Source organism: Triturus cristatus, chromosome 3_2 (genome assembly GCF_964204655.1).
Source record: "Triturus cristatus chromosome 3_2, aTriCri1.1, whole genome shotgun sequence".
Taxonomy (NCBI): Eukaryota; Metazoa; Chordata; class Amphibia; order Caudata; family Salamandridae; genus Triturus; species Triturus cristatus.
In genome coordinates, this window is record NC_140584.1 from 931,621,995 (window position 1) to 931,641,246 (window position 19,252).

General features: G+C 47.8%; 1 protein-coding gene across 1 annotated transcript in view; it reads left to right on the forward strand.

The window, feature by feature from the left end:
* MED13 (mediator complex subunit 13) overlaps positions 1 to 19,252 on the forward strand; it is a 1,552,815-nt gene that overhangs the window by 418,032 nt on the left and 1,115,531 nt on the right. Inside the window, exon 7 of the mRNA XM_085649419.1 lies at positions 18,926 to 19,088. Within this exon, the coding sequence (XP_085505545.1) occupies positions 18,926 to 19,088 (163 nt within the window). The remainder of the gene's footprint in view (positions 1 to 18,925; positions 19,089 to 19,252) is intronic.

A 19,252-nucleotide genomic window follows, 5' to 3' on the forward strand; every position in this document is an offset into this window, starting at 1 on the left:
TAACACATTGCATCACGCACAGCTTGAGATTATTTGGAAGAGCTGGGTAGGTGACAGATACAGTGTTACACTTAGTTCTTCTAGACAAGGTAAAGGTCACTCCTGGGGAAAACCTACGCCCCGCTAAGTCCAATGCACGTATGTCAGACTCGCTTAGAAGAAACTAGACATAGGAGCATCGTTAATTTAGCTGAGAGTTGTTTACGGGATAAGTACTTATTGGAAGGCCACGCTTCCAGAAACTTAAGGACAATGGAAACATCCCACAACTGAGAGTATTTAGAACACGGAGGTTTGACCATGTTTATGCCTCTAAGTAGCTTACACACCAACGGATGTTCACCAATGGGTTTGCCATCTATGGGCAAATGACCTGCCGATATGGCGGACTGAAAGTTGTTGACTGTTCTGTATGCCCAACCTGTGGATAAAATAGAGGTCAGAAAATTGACAATGAAAGAGACATGTGCTTTAGAGGGATCCACGTCCTGTTGAGAGCACCAATCACACCATCTCTTCCAAGAGGAAGCATATCTTGTATGGGTGTTGGCCGACCAGGCCTCATTGATCAGTCAGCCTCGCGTGAAAGGCCCGGAACCTTCCATCTGTCCCTAAAACCCGCCAGGCCACTAGAGGAAGTTGGCCCGATATCACCAGTGGATGAGGATTCTGAAGAGGGTCCAGCAGTAAGTTCTCTATCCAAGGGAAAAAACTGGGATTGCACAACTAATTTCCAGAAGGACCGGGAACCATGCTTGTGCCCTCCATAACGGAATGATCAAGAGGAGTTCAGCCCGAAAAGCCCTGGTTCGTGCTAGAACCCTTGAAATCATCAAACGGGGGAAGCGCATAACACAGGGATGTCTGCCACTCCTGTAGGAATGCATCAGTGGCCAGAGCTTCTGGGTCCGGCCTCCAACTGAAAAACTGGGAAACCTGTCTGTTATGGGATGCAAACAAGTCTGACAGTGACCCCATAGATGGGTCAGGTTCTGAAATTCTCGGGGAAACAGCATCCAGTCGCTTGAGTCCTGTAGATGGCGGGAGTGCCAATCTGCCACCTCGTTGCTGTAGCCCGGAAGATATTCCGCTACTACCAAGATTCTGTTCCTAAGACAGAAGTGGCAAAAGTCTTTGGCAATCTCTGCTGACATCCGTGACCTGGTACCGCCCAGTTTGTTGACATACCGAACCGCCGATATGTTGTCCATCCGAAGAAGGATACAACAATCTGTCTTCTGGGGAGATAGTCATCGGATCGCAAATGACCCAGCTAATAGTTCCAGGCAGTTGATGTAGCTCTTCCAGTGACCAACGACCACCCGTGGACAATTGGCTGCAACGGGCTCCCCAACCCCACCGGCTGGCATCTGATTCGATTATCACATCTAGAGTTGACCTGAATAGCACCCGGCCGTTCCAGGCCTCCATGTAGTTTAACCACCAGTTCATCTCCAGCCTTGCCTCTTCTGAGAGAGGAATCTTTTCTGAGTAATTGAGGCCTTTTTGTAGATGGCGGATCTTGAGCCGCTGAAAGGCCCGGTAGTAAAGGGGACCCGGGAAGATCGCCTGAATGGAAGAGGCCAGTAAATCCACTATTTGGGCTAATGATCTCAGGGATATCGTCTGCTTGTGAAGTGTAGACCTCAGTTCCCATTTGATAGTCCTGATCTTTGGCCCTGGAAGCAAGAGTTGGCAAGTCAAGGAGTTGACTAGGAAAGCTAGGAATTCGATAGTCTGGGTCAGCACCGATTTTTTGTAGATTCACAATGAACCCCAAATTCTGCAATAGACTGATCGCCCAAGTAAGGTGTGTCTGAACTAGTTGGGGAATGTCACCATAATGATTATGTCGTCTAGATATATTATGAGACTGACTCCCCGGGCTCTGAGCGACTCTACCACTGGTCTTAGAAGCTTCGTGAAGCACCATGGTGCCGACGACAGGCCGAATGGGAGAACTTTGTACTCGTAGCAAAACCCTTTCCATAGAAACTGTAGAAACCGGCGATGAGGGGGAAATATGGGAATGGACAAATACGCATCGTTCAGGTCCAGTCGTACCATCTAGTCTCCTTCCTGGAGGAGGTCACGTAATAGATGGATACCTTCCATCTTGAAGTGTCTGTAAACAATCCATTAATCGAAATCTGAGGTTCAACACCAGTCTGGACCCACCCCCTTTCTTCTCCACTAGAAAGATATTGCTTTAAAAACCACGATGGTGGAGAGTGAAAGTCACTATCGCGCCTTTCCGCAGTAGGGACTCTATTTCTGTTGCGATAGTTCTGATCTCGTTGGAAAAGACAGCAGGTGTGGGTGCACGTCCTGGAATGGGGAATCGTACAGCTCTAGCTTGTACCCTTGTACAGTTTCTAACACCCAAGCATCCTAAGAGATCTCGCGCCATCTGTCAAACACATTATTTTCCCCCCCAAAATCACCTCGGAACAGGGAATCAAGCTCACCTGAGTTTCCGGAGTCTTACTGACCACCGGAATTACCGCCAAACCTGCCTCTGCGGAATTTGTTCCGGGATCTTCGAGAGGGGTAGAAGGAGGAGGTATTGGAACCTGAATCTTGATATCCTCCTCTTTGCTGGCCACGTGGGGTGCCTTGATTTGAGCCACGGCCGAACGAGCGCCACTGAAAGCGTCCGGCTCTGCTGAAAACCGGGCGGAATTCTCGCTTAAGGGATCTTTGGGCTTTGTCCAAGCCGCTGAAATTAGCCACACATTTTGTTAACTCCTTCAGAAAAGGTTGTCCAAACAGCATTCCCTGGGCCAAACGGCCCGATTCTGTACTTGATAGCTGAGCGAGCTTAGGATCTAATTTCAGCAGGATAGAGCGACGGCGCTTCCAGATAATGCATAGTTGGCGCTGGCAGGCTACCCTTTGTGCCCAGCCAATCAGTTCCTCTGGATCGATTGCAGATTGAGACTCTTTGGCACGGAATCCTAATTCAAGAATTTTGGTCAAAGGACCGATAGTATCTAAGAGTTTATCGTGACAGGATCTCCACGACCGTTCAAGGCCCTTCTTGGGGTCCTTAGTATACTTTTTGGGTAGGTTAGCATGGACGGATCTACTACGGTTATCTCCGCTACCTTACCGGGCAGATCTGGTCTAGGGCATCCTGACCAAAGTCTAGCTCGCATGTCCTTATCAAACGCTTGTCTAATGTGGGCATGCACATAACCTGCCACCTCCTGGGACGGGAGCCAGGCCGAGGAATTTGGGTGGATAAGGTCTGATGGCTCAAAAGTGAATACCTTGGGAGTTGAAGGTTTCTCAGTGTGCTTCTCCTTCCTCGCCTTCTTAGCAGGTCTAGGGGCCTCTTCTTGATCTGTAGAAGGATCTGAAGGTGTCCTGGTCAGTGTCCTGAGGAAGTTCCGTAATCGTGGCTTCCCTGCTAGGGATAGTGTGTTCCCGGTCAGCCATGGACTAGGCCAGTCGAGCAAAATCTGGTGCGTGCGGATTGGTCATTCCGTGCCCACTCCTGGGGCAAGAGCCTGTGGAAGGAAGCCAGCCTTGTTGCTTGGCATAAGTGCAAAGGTGCCTTTTTAGGGGTTCAATAGCCCTCACTAACGCTCTGTTAACTGAATGTTGGGCACCTGCGTCCAATGCCTCTACGAGGTCCTGTTCCATTGACCCAGAGGGTTCCCCCTCATAGTAATAATAGTCCTCTTCATAATACTCAGCCATTTTGCACACAGAGTGTGGATTCAAGGCTGTAAATATCTATACAGGATATGGAATTGTAGGAGGTCAGGGGGAGTGGCAACCCCAGGCAGGCTTAACAATCCTGTTGAAGGTTCTTGAGAACCAGAATTAAGATGCGGAATGAGGAAGTTTAACAAGTACCACTCTAGGCAAAGCCTATACTGTATTGTACAGCCCCACCCAGTCTCAAGGTGCAGGGCGTAATGGGGAGCAAAAATGATCCTTTTTTAAATCAGTCTGAATTAAACTGTAGTTAAAACAGGGTCAGGAGCTCAAAACGCAGCTCTAGCATTCATCAAAGCCTCCCGGGTGAACACAGAGGCAAAGATGGTGGCCACGCATGCGCGGAACGGTTGCTCGTTAACAATAGAAACAGGACTGCGCGTCAAAGAGATGCCCGTCCTTGCTCCCCGGTGCCTCCCGCTCCACTGGACACCACAAGCGCGAGACGCGCTGCGAACAACGATCGAAGGCAACAGTAACTCCGAACCGCCAAGCGCCTCCAAAGGAACGCGCACGATAACCCCGTAAGACGCGCAGCCCTTCACATGCACTACGGGGAGTGAGCGTGGGATGCACTCGTAATGGCAAGACTCTGCAGGGGGCCGATCCGGACGGCGCGCTCGATGAAAATTCTACCGACAGCAGTACGAGGCAAGCATACACAATCTACGCACCAAAACACATTAAATGCTCAGTAATAAGATGTAAACATATAATGCCCTTAAGCTATCAATGAAGATAAGAGGGTAAAAGCACTTAACTGGCTGCGGAGCAGCAAAGAAAGAGGACTCTGTTCATGCAGGGACCTTATATACCCTGGGACTCTATGGTTGATCACATGGTTTTTGTTTGTGTTTTCATTGGTTGCTGTGAGCTTCAGTAAAGAAATGAGAAACATAATCGGAGCCTCCGGTCCTGACATAGAATATTGTTCGCAATGGATACTGTCTACATTTCACCAGCCCTCCTCCATCGATACCGCTAATTCGCTCTCAACACCGGCTGCGCGAGCTTCAGGTGGAGGCCGATACCCTGCTAAGGAAAAGGGCGATAGAACTGGTTCCTCCTACCCAGAGGGGACAAGGTCTATATTCAAGATTCTTTCTCTTACGCAAGAAGGGCAAGAACGAATTCAGACCCATTCTCGACTTCCGGCAAGCGAACAACTGGATCCGCAGAGAGTTTCGCATGTTATCCCTGCATCAGATCTACCCTCAACTGCATCAGGGAGACTGGCTATGTGCCATAGATCTGAAACGCATATTTTCATGTGCCCCTAGCAAGGAAACATCGCAAGTTCCTACGGTTCCTGGTTGGCACCAATCACTACCAATATGCCGTGCTGCCCTTCAGCCTGAAGTCCGCGCCCAGGACTTTTTCTAAATGCATGGCAGTAGTCGCAGCACACCTCCGGAAGAGCAGTGTTCGTCTATCCATACCTGGATGACTGGCTGATCAAGGCAGCCACGTTTCTGGAAGCACAACTGCATTTCAACAGGAGGTCCGTTCTGCTGAATCGCTTAGGTCTACACATCAATCTCTGTCTGTCCCGACTCCTGTCCAGTGTCTGCAGTATCTGGGAGCCTCCATCGATAGTCGCAAGGCAAGCGTGTGTCCTTCGGGGGAGAGACGCTTATCAGTCCTTCGGAAGGCTGAGACTCTCATGACCATACCCTTCCCGACGGTGAGGAAGGTGTGCTCTCTCCTGGGCTCCATGGCATCGTGCATTTTTCTCACTCATGCACGCCTCCGAATGCGGCCTCTGCAGGAATGTTTGGAGGATCAGTGGAACCAGAAACAGGGGAGTTGGGAGGACAGGATTATGTTGTCGCAGCAAGCCATCCAGTCTCTACGATGGTGGTGCTCTCCACACAATCTCCTCAGACTCCTTTCCACAAGGAGATTCCAACACAGACCATCGTGACTGATGCGTCTCTCCGCGGCTGGAGTGTGCATTTGGATCACCTACAGATACAGGGCAGGTGGTCCGTGAAGGAGTCCACGTATCACATCAACTTCCTGGAACTTCGAGTTGTTCACTTGGCACTGAAAGCTTTCCAGCCTTCCTTTCGCACCAGTTCCCTGCTTGTACAGACGGACAACACAACAACTATGTTCTATCTAAACAAACGGGGGGGATCCCAATGTCTTGGGAGGCCCAGGCGATCTGGCATTGGCTTCTGCCCAGGGACTTGACCATCACAGCGACTCACCTCCCGGGTGTGCAAAATGCTTAGGCAGACGCTCCCAGCAGACTCGTTCTCGAAAATCACAAGTGGGTCTTAAACGACGAGGTGGTGCAAGAAATATTCGAAAGATGGGGAACTCCGGAGGTCGATCTGTTCGCCACCACAGAAAACAGAAAATGCCGCAACTTCGCCTCTAGGTTCTACCAGCCAGGGACACTGGGGAATGCACTGTGGATCAACTGGTCGAACAGCTTTCTCTATGCTTTTCCACCCATTCACCTGATCCCGACACTGATGATCAAACTTTCCCAATCACGGGCCAAGATGATCCTCATTGCTCCGGAGTGGCCCAGTCAGTGGTGGTTCACCGATCTCCTACACCGGTCTCTCCTGCCGCAACTTCGGCTTCCGTGTCAGCCGGACCTTCTCATGAAGTTCGGAGGGCAGATGGTGCATCCCGACCTCTCGTCGTTGAATTTGGCAGCATGGCTCCTGAGCTAGTGCAGTATGGACATTTAAATCTCAGAACTGTATGGAGATATTAAAAGAAGCGAAAAGACCATCTACACGGACTTCCTATGCATATAAATGGAAGAGATTTTGCATTTGGTGTGCCTCGAAGAATGCAGATCCTACCTCTTGCAAGGAGGATGTCATTCTTCCTTATTTGCTACATTTGGCTCAATCTGGCCTGAATTTTCATTCCATTAAAGTTCACCTAGCAGCTTTAACTGCGTATAGGAAATGTCCTTCACAAACTTCCTTTTTCCAACTCCCAGTCATCAAGGATTTTCTGGAAGGTTTGAAGAAAGTGTTTCTTCCAATTAGGCGTCCTTCACCTCCGTGGGAGCTTAATGTAGTGCTTACTAGACTGATGCGGGAGCCTTTTGAGCCCATTCATAAGGCTTCTCGCCAGCATCTGTCCTGGAAGGCAGCTTTCCTTGTCGCCATAACATCGTCTCGCAGGGTGAGTGAAATCCAGGCTCTCTGTTGTCAAGAGCCTTACACTGTGTTTCATTCTTCTAAGGCAGTCATGAGACATACCCTAAATTCCTTCCAAAAGTAGTGTCGGAGTTTCATGTGAATCAAACTATTTCTTTACCCACATTTTTTCAGCATCTTTCCTCTCCTGCTGAGAGATCCCTTCATTCTCTCGATGTTTGTTAGAAGGGTGTTGAAGTTCTATTTAGATAAGACTCATGATTGTGAACTATGGCTCTGTCAGGACTGGTCTTGCTACCTCCAAGCAATCCATCTCCAGGTGGATCGTGTCCTGTATTCAGTTGTGTTATCAGAAAGCCAACTAGACTCTAGTTAGTAAGCCTAAGCCTCACTCTACCAAAGGTAAAGCTGCTACAGCGGCTTTACTCCGTAACGTCCCTATTGCAGAAATCTGTAAGGCAGCCACTTGGAAGTCAGTCCATACATTTACTAAACACTACTGCCTGGACTCTGATGCCAGGGAACATGCTCAGATTGGGCAGGCTTCACTGAGGAATCTATTTGCACAATAGTGGGTCTGTATGTTTCTTCCACTGCTGGGGTTTGTTGTTTGGAGATGGGCTTGCTATTCTATTCACATGATTGACTATACGCAGATATCCCCTACTACAGAAGGAGTAGTTTCTTACCTGTAACTCCAGTTCTGTAGTAGGAGTATCTCTGTGATAGTCATAAGCAATCCGCCCTCCTCCCCAGTGGATGAAACAGTATGTCCATAACTTAGCAGACCTTGCTTTATACGCCTTCAAAAAGAACTGAAAGTAACTAGCCTTTGGCTGTGCATCATGGTATACCGAGTGTCTCTGGAAGGCACGGTATCCATTTACAGACACGTAATGGCAGCCTATGGGGCTTGTCTGCCCAACCCTTCATCTCTATCATCAAAAAAGGATCTTTGTGAAGGGGAGTTTTTCTATGGGTGAAACTCAGTAAAATAGTTAAATTTAAGTGTTTCCTGGCTATCTTTTTCACTTCAGGATTAAGTAATGGCCAGTGTAGCCTAGTTGTTTTTAGGCTACATTGTCTTTCTTTATCTCTTAAGTGTCTATGCAGGACTGCAGAAGAGGACAACTTAAGAGAATATATCTAATGAAGTGCTCCGGGGTCCACGCACATGTGCAGGACTATTCACATGATTATGACTATCGCAGAGATACCCCTACTACAGAACTGGAGTTACAGGTAAACTACTCCTTCTCCTTCCATACTTCCAACAATGGGGATTCCCACAAATGGACTTGTTCGCCACAGTCAACAATGCAAAATGCCCAAACGTCTGCTCCAGGTTCCCACACCCGCTCTAAAAAGGTAATGCCCTATGGATGAACTGGTAAGGGATATTTGCCTATGCTTTTCCGCCTCTTCCACTCATTCCGTGTCTAGTTCGGAAGCTCAGGCAAACATGCCTCCCACTAATTCTAGTAGCTCCCACATGGGCCCGTCCCGACCATGATACACCACCCTGTTGGAGCTGTCAGTAGTTGTTTATCAAAAGCTACATATCGCTTCCAAGCTTCTCGCGTAGAACCATGGAGAAATCATACATCCAAATCCCAAAGAACTAAACTTGGCGATCTGGATCCTGAAGTCCTAGAGTTTGTTTATTTAAATCTACCACCAAGACTGTATGGCTGTTCCAAAAGAGGCAAGAAAGCCTACTACCAGAGCTTGTTATGCAGCAAAGTGAAAATGTTTTGCTGTCTACTGTAATAACAATCAATCCTGTAAATGCTTCTATACAAAATATTATCTGCTACCTGTTACACTTACAGCAAACTGGACCGACTTACACATCTATTCGTTTGCACTTTGCAGCGGTAGCTGTGTATTTGCAGAACAGGCAACATTTATCACTTTATAGAGTTCCAGTGGTTAAAGCCTTTATGGAAGGCTTGTAAAGGGTAATACCACCAAGAATTCCCCCTACGCATGTATGGAATCTGAACATTGTCCTTACAAGGCTTATAGGTTAATCTTTTGAACCATTGCACAATTGTCCTTTGTAGTTTTTTATGGAAAGTTGCTTTCCTCATTGAAATCACTTCATTAAGGAGAATTGTTGAGCTACAGGCATTAACCTTGGAAGAAACTTTCAGTTTCAGCGCTACAAAGACAGGGTAGTTATTCGCACCAACCCGAAATGCCTTGCCAAAGTGGGTTTCTGCTTGTCATATAAACCATTCAGTTGAGTTACCTGTGTTTTTTCATCAACCTGATTCTGTATCAGAACGAGCTCTTCACACGCTTTGTCAAAAGAGCTTTATTGTACTACATAGATAGAACCAAACATTTTTGCAAAGCAAAACAACTTTTCGTCTCATTTGCTCCACCTCACAAGGGCAATCCTAGCTCTAAATCTGGCATTTCAAGATGGATTATTAAATGCATTCCAACATGCTAAGCAAAAGCTAAAAAACTGTTCGAGGCATATGAGCTGCAGATTACACACTATGCATAGATCGCCATCTGGTGTTGGGCCCGGATGTTTGCACTTGTTTTTGTCATGGAAAGTCTTTGGAACTCACGAGGTAGGGGACTCCTCCTTAGGATCATAGTGCGCATGGGCATCGGCTCCATCCTCAGATTGTTTTTGTCCGCCATCGGGCTCGGATGTGTTTCTCGCGCTCCAGTTCGGAACAGTTACCGTTTTTTTCTTTCGACACACAATCCTTTCCTTTTCGACGGTATTGTCTCAATTGCGTTTTCCCAATCCAGGCGACTCGTCTTCGATTCCGGTCGTCGACTAAGACCTTCGGGCCTACCTGGGCCTTTTCTGGCTCATGGAAAGGACGCCATTCAAAAAGTGTCCACGATGTGGGTCGAAGTTTGCCCACACCAATCTGCATGAGGTGTGCAACCTCTGCCTCTCACCGGAGCACGAGGCCAGAGACTGTCGAGCTTGCGCCTCCTTCCATTCCAAAAAGATGATTCTGGGCCGACGAGCTAGAAGAACCATGGCTCGCTCGTCGTCTTCGATAACAGACGACCTCTTCCAAGAGGGTGTCGATGTGCCAGAGCAGGGGCATGTCGAAGAAGGCCTCGTCAGCGCTTCCGATGCCAATGACTCCGCTGTCGAGGACGTCACTCCAGCACAGAGTGTCGTGAGTACAGACGTCGACCCCCAACTCCCCCTCGACACCATCTAAAAAAGGCTTCGGTCACACCTTCACCTTCGGGCCCAGGTGCACACCGAGAGACTGCTTCCCATGCCCCGCCTCCAGGCACGGTAAAGAAGCCTACTAAGCCTTCAGGTGACTCTGGCTTGAGTCACCCTACCCTCGGTGCCGAAAAATATCCACAGGCACCGAAAAAGAAGCTGTCCTCTTCCTCAATCGCGCCGACCGCTGCTTCGACATTCAAGCACTCTGCGCCGAAGACTGGCACCGGCTCTTCGACACTGACAACACACTCTGAGCTGACCAAAAAACTGCCACCAAAGGGCCCCGACTCCATGTTTCAAAGCCGAAAAAGACCTCGGAACCGAGGAAACAGGTTCCATCGGCCAAAGACACTGCGAAAACGAACAGTTCCAAACCCAGAATTGCTACCGAGTCGGCGTCGAAAGCCTACGGAACCAACACCATCGGCACCGAAGGATCTGCCTTCCACAGAACTGTTTCGCCCAGATCCTACCCAAAAAACTCTTGTAAAGGATCCTAAGACTGGTCACTTGATGCTTAGCTTTAGGAAGCGACTGCTAGATACACCTGCACCGGCTCCGCCACCTAAAAAGAGATATTGCTACCTCTCCATTAAGGATCCTTTCTCCTCTTCCCCCTCCCCCACCAAACCGCTCTCCTACACCATCCCCAACTCCAGTAGATGATGATAACACCTCGGATGATGCAGGGGGAGGTGCAGACGATCAACCACTAGGGGACCCTAGTCCTACTGGCTCCCCAGACCCCTGGGATGATTATAGCATCCCAGACGTCCCTTACATCCCACAAGAGGACATCTACCCCTCCAGGCCTTCCCCCCCGGAGGACACTTTAACCAGCTCCTCCACAGAGCTGCCCAGTACCACGGGGTTGACCTACACACAGACCCCGTGGAGGAAGATTTTTCTCATGGACACTTTTGACACCACACAAGTCCACCTCAATTTTACCCATGCTTAAGAGGGTCATTAGGCATGCACCAGAGGTCTTTAAAGACCCGGTCAGGGCACGAGTCATCAACACTAGGATCGAAAAAAAGTATAAGGCCGCCCCTACTGATCCAGCCTACATTAAAGGCCCGCACCACTAGACTCCCTTGTAGTCTCCAATGCGCAAAAAAGAGCCAATTCCCAATCATCAGGTGACACACCACCAACAGATAAGGAGTCTAAACTCCCGGACGCCTCTGGCAAACGAACGGCGTCACAGGCGGTAAACATATGGTGCATTGCCAATACTCAAGCGCTGTTAGCTAGGTATGACAGGGCACATTATGATGAGCTTGAGTCCATAATGCAGCACCTCCCAGACAGGTATAAAAATGGGGCCAATGAACTCCTACAAGGTAAAACCATTACTAACCCCTCCATCCGTTGTGCCTTAGATGTAGCAGATACCGCCTCAAGGGCAATAAACACCAGTGTCCTTTTGCGTAGGCATGCCTGGCTACGCTTTTCAGGTTTCAAACCTGAAGTCCAGAGTTCCATTCTCAATCAACCATTCGATGAGCAACATCTATTTGAAGAAGGATACCAACACAGCGAAATCTATGGGAGCCTTGCAGTCGCAAGCTCCCAGGCGTTCCTTTCGTCACTCATCCTTCAGGAGCGCCCCCAGAGGCTACTCCTCGGATAGCCCCTCCACTTCTTACAAAGCTCCCACCCAATCCACCTTTACTAGAGGTTACCAAGGAGGTGGTTACAGGGGGAACAACAACAAAGGCAGAGGCAAAACCAACAACTCCCGCTCTGCCTCCACCCCCACCGAATGACTTCCCTCCATTTCCCCTAGACCATTCCACTCCAGTCGGGGGAATACTCCAACAATTCCTTCCTGTCTGGACCAACATCACCTCAGACAGGTGGGTGCAACAGATAATTCAATCAGGTTACTGTCTCGAACTAACAAATACCCCCCCACCCACTCCCCCCAAACATACCACCCAAACAGCGTCCAATGTCACAAGAACATTTGTTACTGCTTAAGCAGGAGGTAATCTCCCTCCTACAAAAAAGTGCAATAGAACCAGTTCCCCTGCACCAACAAAACAAGGGAGTTTACTCCCTGTATTTTCTCATACCAAAGGAGGACGACTCTCTAAGGCCTATTCTAGACCTCAGACCCCTAAACCTATACATACACTCAGAACATTTCCACATGATCACACTCCAACAGGTCTTTCCTCTGCTTTCACAGGGCGACTTCCTTGTTACACTAGTCCTCAAGGATGCCTATTTCCACATTCCCATTCACGCTGCTCACAGGAAGTATCTCAGATTCGTAGTGGACGGTCAGCACTATCAATTCAAAGTACTCCCATTTGGAGTCACAACACGAGTGTTTGCCAAGTGCCTAGCAGTGGTCGCGGGGACACCTAAGAAGACAGCACATTCATGTCTTCCCGTATCTGGACGACTGGCTCATAAAAGCCAGCTCATACCAGTGTGTACAACACACTCACGCCACTATCCAACTACTCCACGACCTGGGGTTCACAGTAAACCACACCAAGTCCCATCTGCAATCATCCCACACACAATACCTCGGTGCCACCATAGACACCTCAAGAGCGCTAGCCTATCCCACTCCAGCCAGGATAGCAAGCATGCAGGCTCTTCTCAACAAATTCCAACCGTAACACTCTCTTCCAGCTCGAGTGTTCATGCAACTCATAGGGATGATGGCCTCTTGCATATTCATAGTGCCTCATGCAAGACTCCAGATGCGTCCTCTCCAAGAGTGCTTAGCACGCCAATGGAACCAGACTCAAGGTCAGTTAACAGATCTGATGTTGGTAGACGGTCGTACTCCTCGCTCTCTGCAGTGGTGGAACACCAAGAACTTTTCCAAAGGGCGAACGTTCCTAGAGCCAGTTCCTCAAATAGTTATGACAATGGACGCATCGCTCTCTGGCTAGGGAGCTCACCTACTACATCACACCATGCAGGGCAGGTGGACACCTCAACAAAGGTTACTCCACATCAAACACCTGGAGTTACTAGCCATATTCCTAGCCTTAAAAGCATTTCGAAAACAAATATCAGGCAAGACTGTCTTAGTCCGCACGGACAACATGACAGCCATGTACTAAATACAAAAACAAGGTGGGACACACTCTCTGCAGCTCTCAGCTAGCACAGAACGTATGGAGGTGGGCTATACCTCAGAACATTGTTCTCCTAGCCCAACATGTCCCAGGAGTCCAAAACACCATAGCCGATCTGTTGAGCCGTCAAACACAACAGATCCACGAGTGGGAACTTCATCCGCAAGTTCTTCAACCGTTTTTTCAAATGTGGGGGCAACCACAGATAGACCTCTTCGCCACCCATGAAAACGCCAAATGCCCAAGCTTCGCCCCCAGATATCCACACCAATTGTCCAAAGGCAATGCGATATGGATGAACTGGTCAGGCAGATTTTCGTACGCTTTTCCGTCTCTCCACCTCTCCCACTCATTCCACTAGTGGTTCGCAAGCTACAGCAACATTCCTTAACTCTCCTCCTAACTGCCCCAACTTGGGCCAGACAACCGTGGTACACCACACTGCTGGAACTCTCCGTAGTTCCGCACCAGAAGTTACACCTCTCTCCACGCCTCTTAACCCAGAACCATGGAGAGATCAGACACCCGGACCCAGCTCAGCTCAACCTTGCGACCTGGCTCCTGAGGTCCTAGAATTCGGTTACCATTACCTTCCCCCTGACTGTATGAACATCATTAAAGAAGCTAGACGGCCTACCACTAGAGCATGCTACGCAGCCAAGTGGAAACGTTTTGTAATATATTGTCATAACACCAATCCCCTAGATGTGTCTATCCAACACATCAGCTATTTACTACACCTCCAAAGATGCAACTTAGCCTACACATCTGTTAGACTGCATCTTGCTGCCAAAGCAGCATATCTACAAAATAATGAACATCTATCACTTTTCAGAGTACCTGCCATAAAAGCCTTTATGGAGGGCCTCAAAAGAATAATTCCCCTCAGAGTACCACCTTCACCTGTGTGGAATTTAAACATAGTTTTCACAAGACTAATGGGTCCTCCATTTGAACCTCTTCATAAATGTGAGCTACAATTCTTAACATGGAAAGTTGCTTTCCTAGTAGCCATTACTTCTTTACGAAGAGTTAGCGAACTACAAGCACTAACCATTCAGGAACCCTTTCTGCAGATGCATCATAATAGGGTTGTTCTCCGAACTAATCCTAAATTCCTTCCTAAAGTCATTTCTCCCTTCCACCTCAATCAATCTGTGGAGCTGCCCGATTCTTCTCGCAGCCACAAACAGTCACAGAAAGCGCTCTTCATACCTTAGATGTCAAAAGAGCATTACTACATCGAAAGAACACAACCCTTTCGTAAGACCAAACAACTTTTCGTGTCTTTCTCACCACCACACAAGGGCAACCCCATATAAAAATCTGGGATAGCTAGGTGGATTGTCAAATGCATACAAAGTTGCTACCACAAAGCAAAACGTACATTATCTGTTCCTCCTAAAGCCCACAATACACGAAAGACAGGGGCTTCAATGGCATTTTTAGGAAACATTCCCTTAGATGATATCTGCAGAGCAGCTACATGGTATGCACTGCACACATTCACAAACCACTATTGTGTAGATGTGCGAACTAATCAACAAGCTAGTGTGGGCCAAGCTGTACTCAAAACATTATTTCAAACTTCTGCAACCGATACTGGCAGTCGCCGCTAGGAGGGGATACTGCTATACAATCTATGCATAGTGTGTAATCTGCAGCTCATATGCCTTGAACGGAATATGCTACTTACCAGTATGCATCTGTTCTTGGCATGTAGAGCTGCAGATCTACATGCGCCCACCCGCCTCCCCGGCACCTTTTTCTGTTCCAGGATTATCTTATTTACTTACAGCATACATGGGCATCTTTCCTGTTCTTACAAAGCTCCATCATTTCCCTGCTGGCGAAAAACAATCTGAGGATGGAGCCGATGCCCAAGCGCACTATGATCCAAAGGAGGAGTCACCTATCTCGTGACTTCCAAAGGCTTTCTAGGACAAAAACAAGTGCAAACATCCGGGCCCAACACCAGATGGCGATCTATGCATGGTGTGTAGATCTGCAGCTCTACATGCCAAGAACAGATGCATACTGACAAGTAGCATATTCCTTATCCATACCCACTAGAGCGCATTCCGCTCCCAGAATAGGGGCTACAATGGCCTTTTTAGGTAACATTCCTCTGGCTGACATATTTAAGGCAGCTACATGGTCTACACCACTCACATTTTCGAAACACTATTGTATAGATGTGTTAGCACGACAACAAGCTAATGTAGGCCAAGCAGTACTTAAAACATTGTTTCAAACAACTGCAACATATACAGGTTAGCCACCACTTTGGGAGTATACTGCTTTGTAGTCTGTGCAAAGCATGTGTGTCTACAGCACACATGCCTCGAGCAGATTATTTCCCAGTAAGCATCATGTGGAGATGTAAATTCACATGCGCCCACCCGCCTCCACGGGCACCTGTAGTTGCAGTTCATTATATATTCATACACATGGACATCTCTATAGTACACTTACTTACTCCATTCTCACCCTCTTGTGGGAAAACAGACTAACAATGGAGTCGATGCCCATGAGCACTAGCACCGAAAGGAGAAGTCTCCTTACCTTGTGACTAGGAAAGACTTCTTTGAAGAAAAACAACTTGCAAACCTCCGGACCCAACACTAGATGGCAGTAATAGGCAAAGCATGTAAATCTTCTGCTCTGCATGCCAAGAAGAGATGGTTAATGGGTAAGTAACATAATCCTTTAATCAAAACACAAATTCTTAGGTTTCCATACAAAACGCCCTCAACACGTAGGACGTTTTTCAGAAGAAAATGCAATCCTATGGAGAAAAATGGAGTTATCTTTTTGAGGTAAGTAGACTGTCTTGAAGGTTGAGTTTCTGGGATTAGAACAAGGGTTCCCCCAGGGTCAAGGATGCACTCAAAAAGCACTCTCAGCGGCACTAGGGTGGCAAAGTGCTGAGGCACAATGTTATCCAATGGGGGCCTCCGGTTGGTGACTGCTCACGAGCAGGCCACAAGGTTGAGGGAGTAAAGCTCCTATGATTTAGCTCAGAGAAAAGGGGGATCCGATTTAGCACACAAGGTGCTCCCACAGCGGCGCTGGGGCGGCCGGGTGCAGGGTTCTGATTTGGCATCTAGTGCCCTCTGTTCAATGGGAGTGGCCAGTTTTGGCTGCAGGCTCAGTCCAGGGAGTCTTCCGGGAGGAAGCATTTGCTGGGCAGGTAAGTTGGAGGGCTCGGGGTGTCTAATCAAGGGCGCACGGTGGCCGGTTGCAGGGGGTGCCTTTTGAGGTCTGATTTCACTTTACCGGGTCACTCGCGATGGATGGGGGGGAGGGGGGGTTTAGGGGGGGAGGGCTCAGTGCAGAGGCTCCAGGCGACGTCGGAGTCCTGGAGGGGTCAATCCATATTGGACTCGGACTCTGGAGCGCTGGGGTATCTCGCTGGAACCGGTGGGCTACTCTAACTTGGGCCGTAGAAGACAGGTGCAGTGGTGGTTCCATGTGTCTGATTTATTATTCCTCATCAGGCTCGAAGTCTGTCTTTGTGATTCTTTTGAACAGTCTACTGTTGCGGGAATCTGGCATCTTGGTTCAGGGCTGCCAATAAATACTTTATTTAGGGGGCGTTTTAGGGGTCTCTAGGTCAGAAGCCAATAGGCTACTGACCTTAGAGTGACTACACCCTAGGTGTGCTAACCCCACGTGGGGGAGTGGGCACAATCCCCAATCCTGATTTGAGAGTGCCTGCCATCTGCAAGATGGCAGGCATTGAATAGTGCCTCGCCTTCACCTCTCCTCCCCCAACTGAGGGGTGGGGTTGGCAGAGGTGGGCACACTTAAGGGGCTGCTCTAATTTTTCCCACTGGTCTTCCCGCCGAAACGGGGGTGAGACAGGAAAGGGGGGCCTGCTCTTGATAGGGTCGTGTTACAAATGCAGCAAGGCCTTTAAAGCTCCACTGAAGGCTTCCACCCCAGAGGTCCAGAAACATGTCTTGTGGTGGCAGGCTGGTGTTTATCAGTCAGGGAACCCACCAAAGACTGGTCGTTTTCCAAGGGGCATCTCTAAGATGCCCTCTTGAGAGCATTGTATCAGTGTGGGTTTATTATGCTGCGCAGTTTGCTACCATACTTCCCAGAATTCAGTAAAGCCATTATGGTGCTGTGGAGCTCCTAATGACAAAGTCCCAGACTATTTACTCTTTATTCTTTACTGCACTTAGTGCCTAAAAATGGACTTGGACACTGTAGGGGTATAGTGCTCATGCAACTGGACCCCCACCAGTGGTATAGTGCACCCATCTAGAGGAGTGTCTTACCAATACCATAAGCATTGGGTTGCAGGCATTGCACAGAAGTGTGTGCACCATATCGACTTTTCTACACAAATTAGTCCTAGTCCGGATGGACAACACGACTGCCGTGTTTTATCTGCAGAAGCAGGGTGGCACACTCATTCTAGTTGTCTGCTTCACCCTAGAGAATTTGGCGGTGGGCGATGCATCACAGAATTTATCCTCTGTTACAGTAAATTCTCGGGATGGAGAATGACTTGGTAGATCTTCTCAACAGGATGCATAAAGTCCATGAGTGGGAGCTCCACCCACGAGCCATTATCTTGTACTTCCACCGTTGGGGAGTCCCACAGATAGACCTGTTCGCCACCGTCAAACACAGAATACCCAGGCTTCGCCTTCAGGCTCCACAAACCATGAGTAATGCACTATGGATAAATTGGTCATGGATATTTGTGTCCCTCCCACTTCTTAGATTTGTGGTTTCGGAAACTTAAACATCCCTCCTGATCATCTTAGTAGCCCCCCACTTGAACGTGCCAGCTGTGGTTCACTACCCTTCTTGACCTGTTTAGTGCCTCATGAGACGCTCACCCAACTGACTATCTTCTATTCTCAATCTTACTACAAAATGCATGACTATTCTTAAAGAAGCATGCAGGCCCAGAGCCTGCTATGCGGCTAAGTGGAAAATGTCCGTACACTACTGTCTTCCAAATTAAACCGAACCACTCTCATCCACAGTGCAAGACCTAGTCTGTTGCTTCCTCCACCTGCAGAAGTCTGACCTTGCCTTAGGCTTAATTTAGCTTCTGTTACCGATTATCTCCAAAATAGCGAACACTTTTCTGGATCCCTTTTATTAATGCATTTATGGGAGGACTTAAAAGGGTTATCCCACCATGGAGGTCAAAACTAGATGATAGTAGTATGCACAGCATGTAAATCTACCACAATGCATGCCATGAACAGCTGCTTGCAGAGTAAGTAACATTTTCTGCCTTAAGTTCTGTATTTTTACTGTAGGCCTTTGTTCATTCCCTTCCTCTTCATTTGGGTTAGACCTATTAAGCAGCAACGTTTTGCAATTTGCTGTGTCATCTGTCTCCAAATAATCTTGCTGTTTTCTGTATTCATATGTAAACGTGCTAAATCCTGTGTTCCAGAAGCCTTTGCAAGATGTTCTGTCTGAGGTACATGTAATAAGTATGGTCCTCCTTTTCTCTGTGAAAGGTATCAAATTTGTTTTCTATGATGCTGTTGACTAATTATGTGACTTATATGAATGGTGATTGCAATATTTAGTCAAGTTATATTGTGCTTTAAGCTTATTTTGTAAATCGTGGTTTAGTTTCCTATTGGTCACCTATACTTTGCTAGAATTATAAGGATACCCTTACAATTCAGTATCTGTTTCTTATGCAATACTCCTGGTTTATTTCCTGGATAATTTTTCTTGTTCTTTTTAATTTGCAGTTGATGCACAGACATCCCAGAAATGGGCGCGGTTCTCTTCTATATCTGATGGTTTTAAGGCTGACACCACAACCCATCACGGTGGGAAGATCCCAAGAAAATTAGCCAGTCAGGTGGTGGATAAGGTTTGGCAAGAGTGCAATATGAACAGAGTTCAAAACAAGTAAGAATTTGTCTAAATTAAAAGTTGGTATTACTCTGTTAATCTTGTTAATTATTGCCAGTCAGTCAAAGCTTTTATTTCGGTAAAATACCATAAAAAGACATAAATACATAAATACTTTAAAAAACATGATTAAATAACATTGTATAGAGTGAAATCCATTA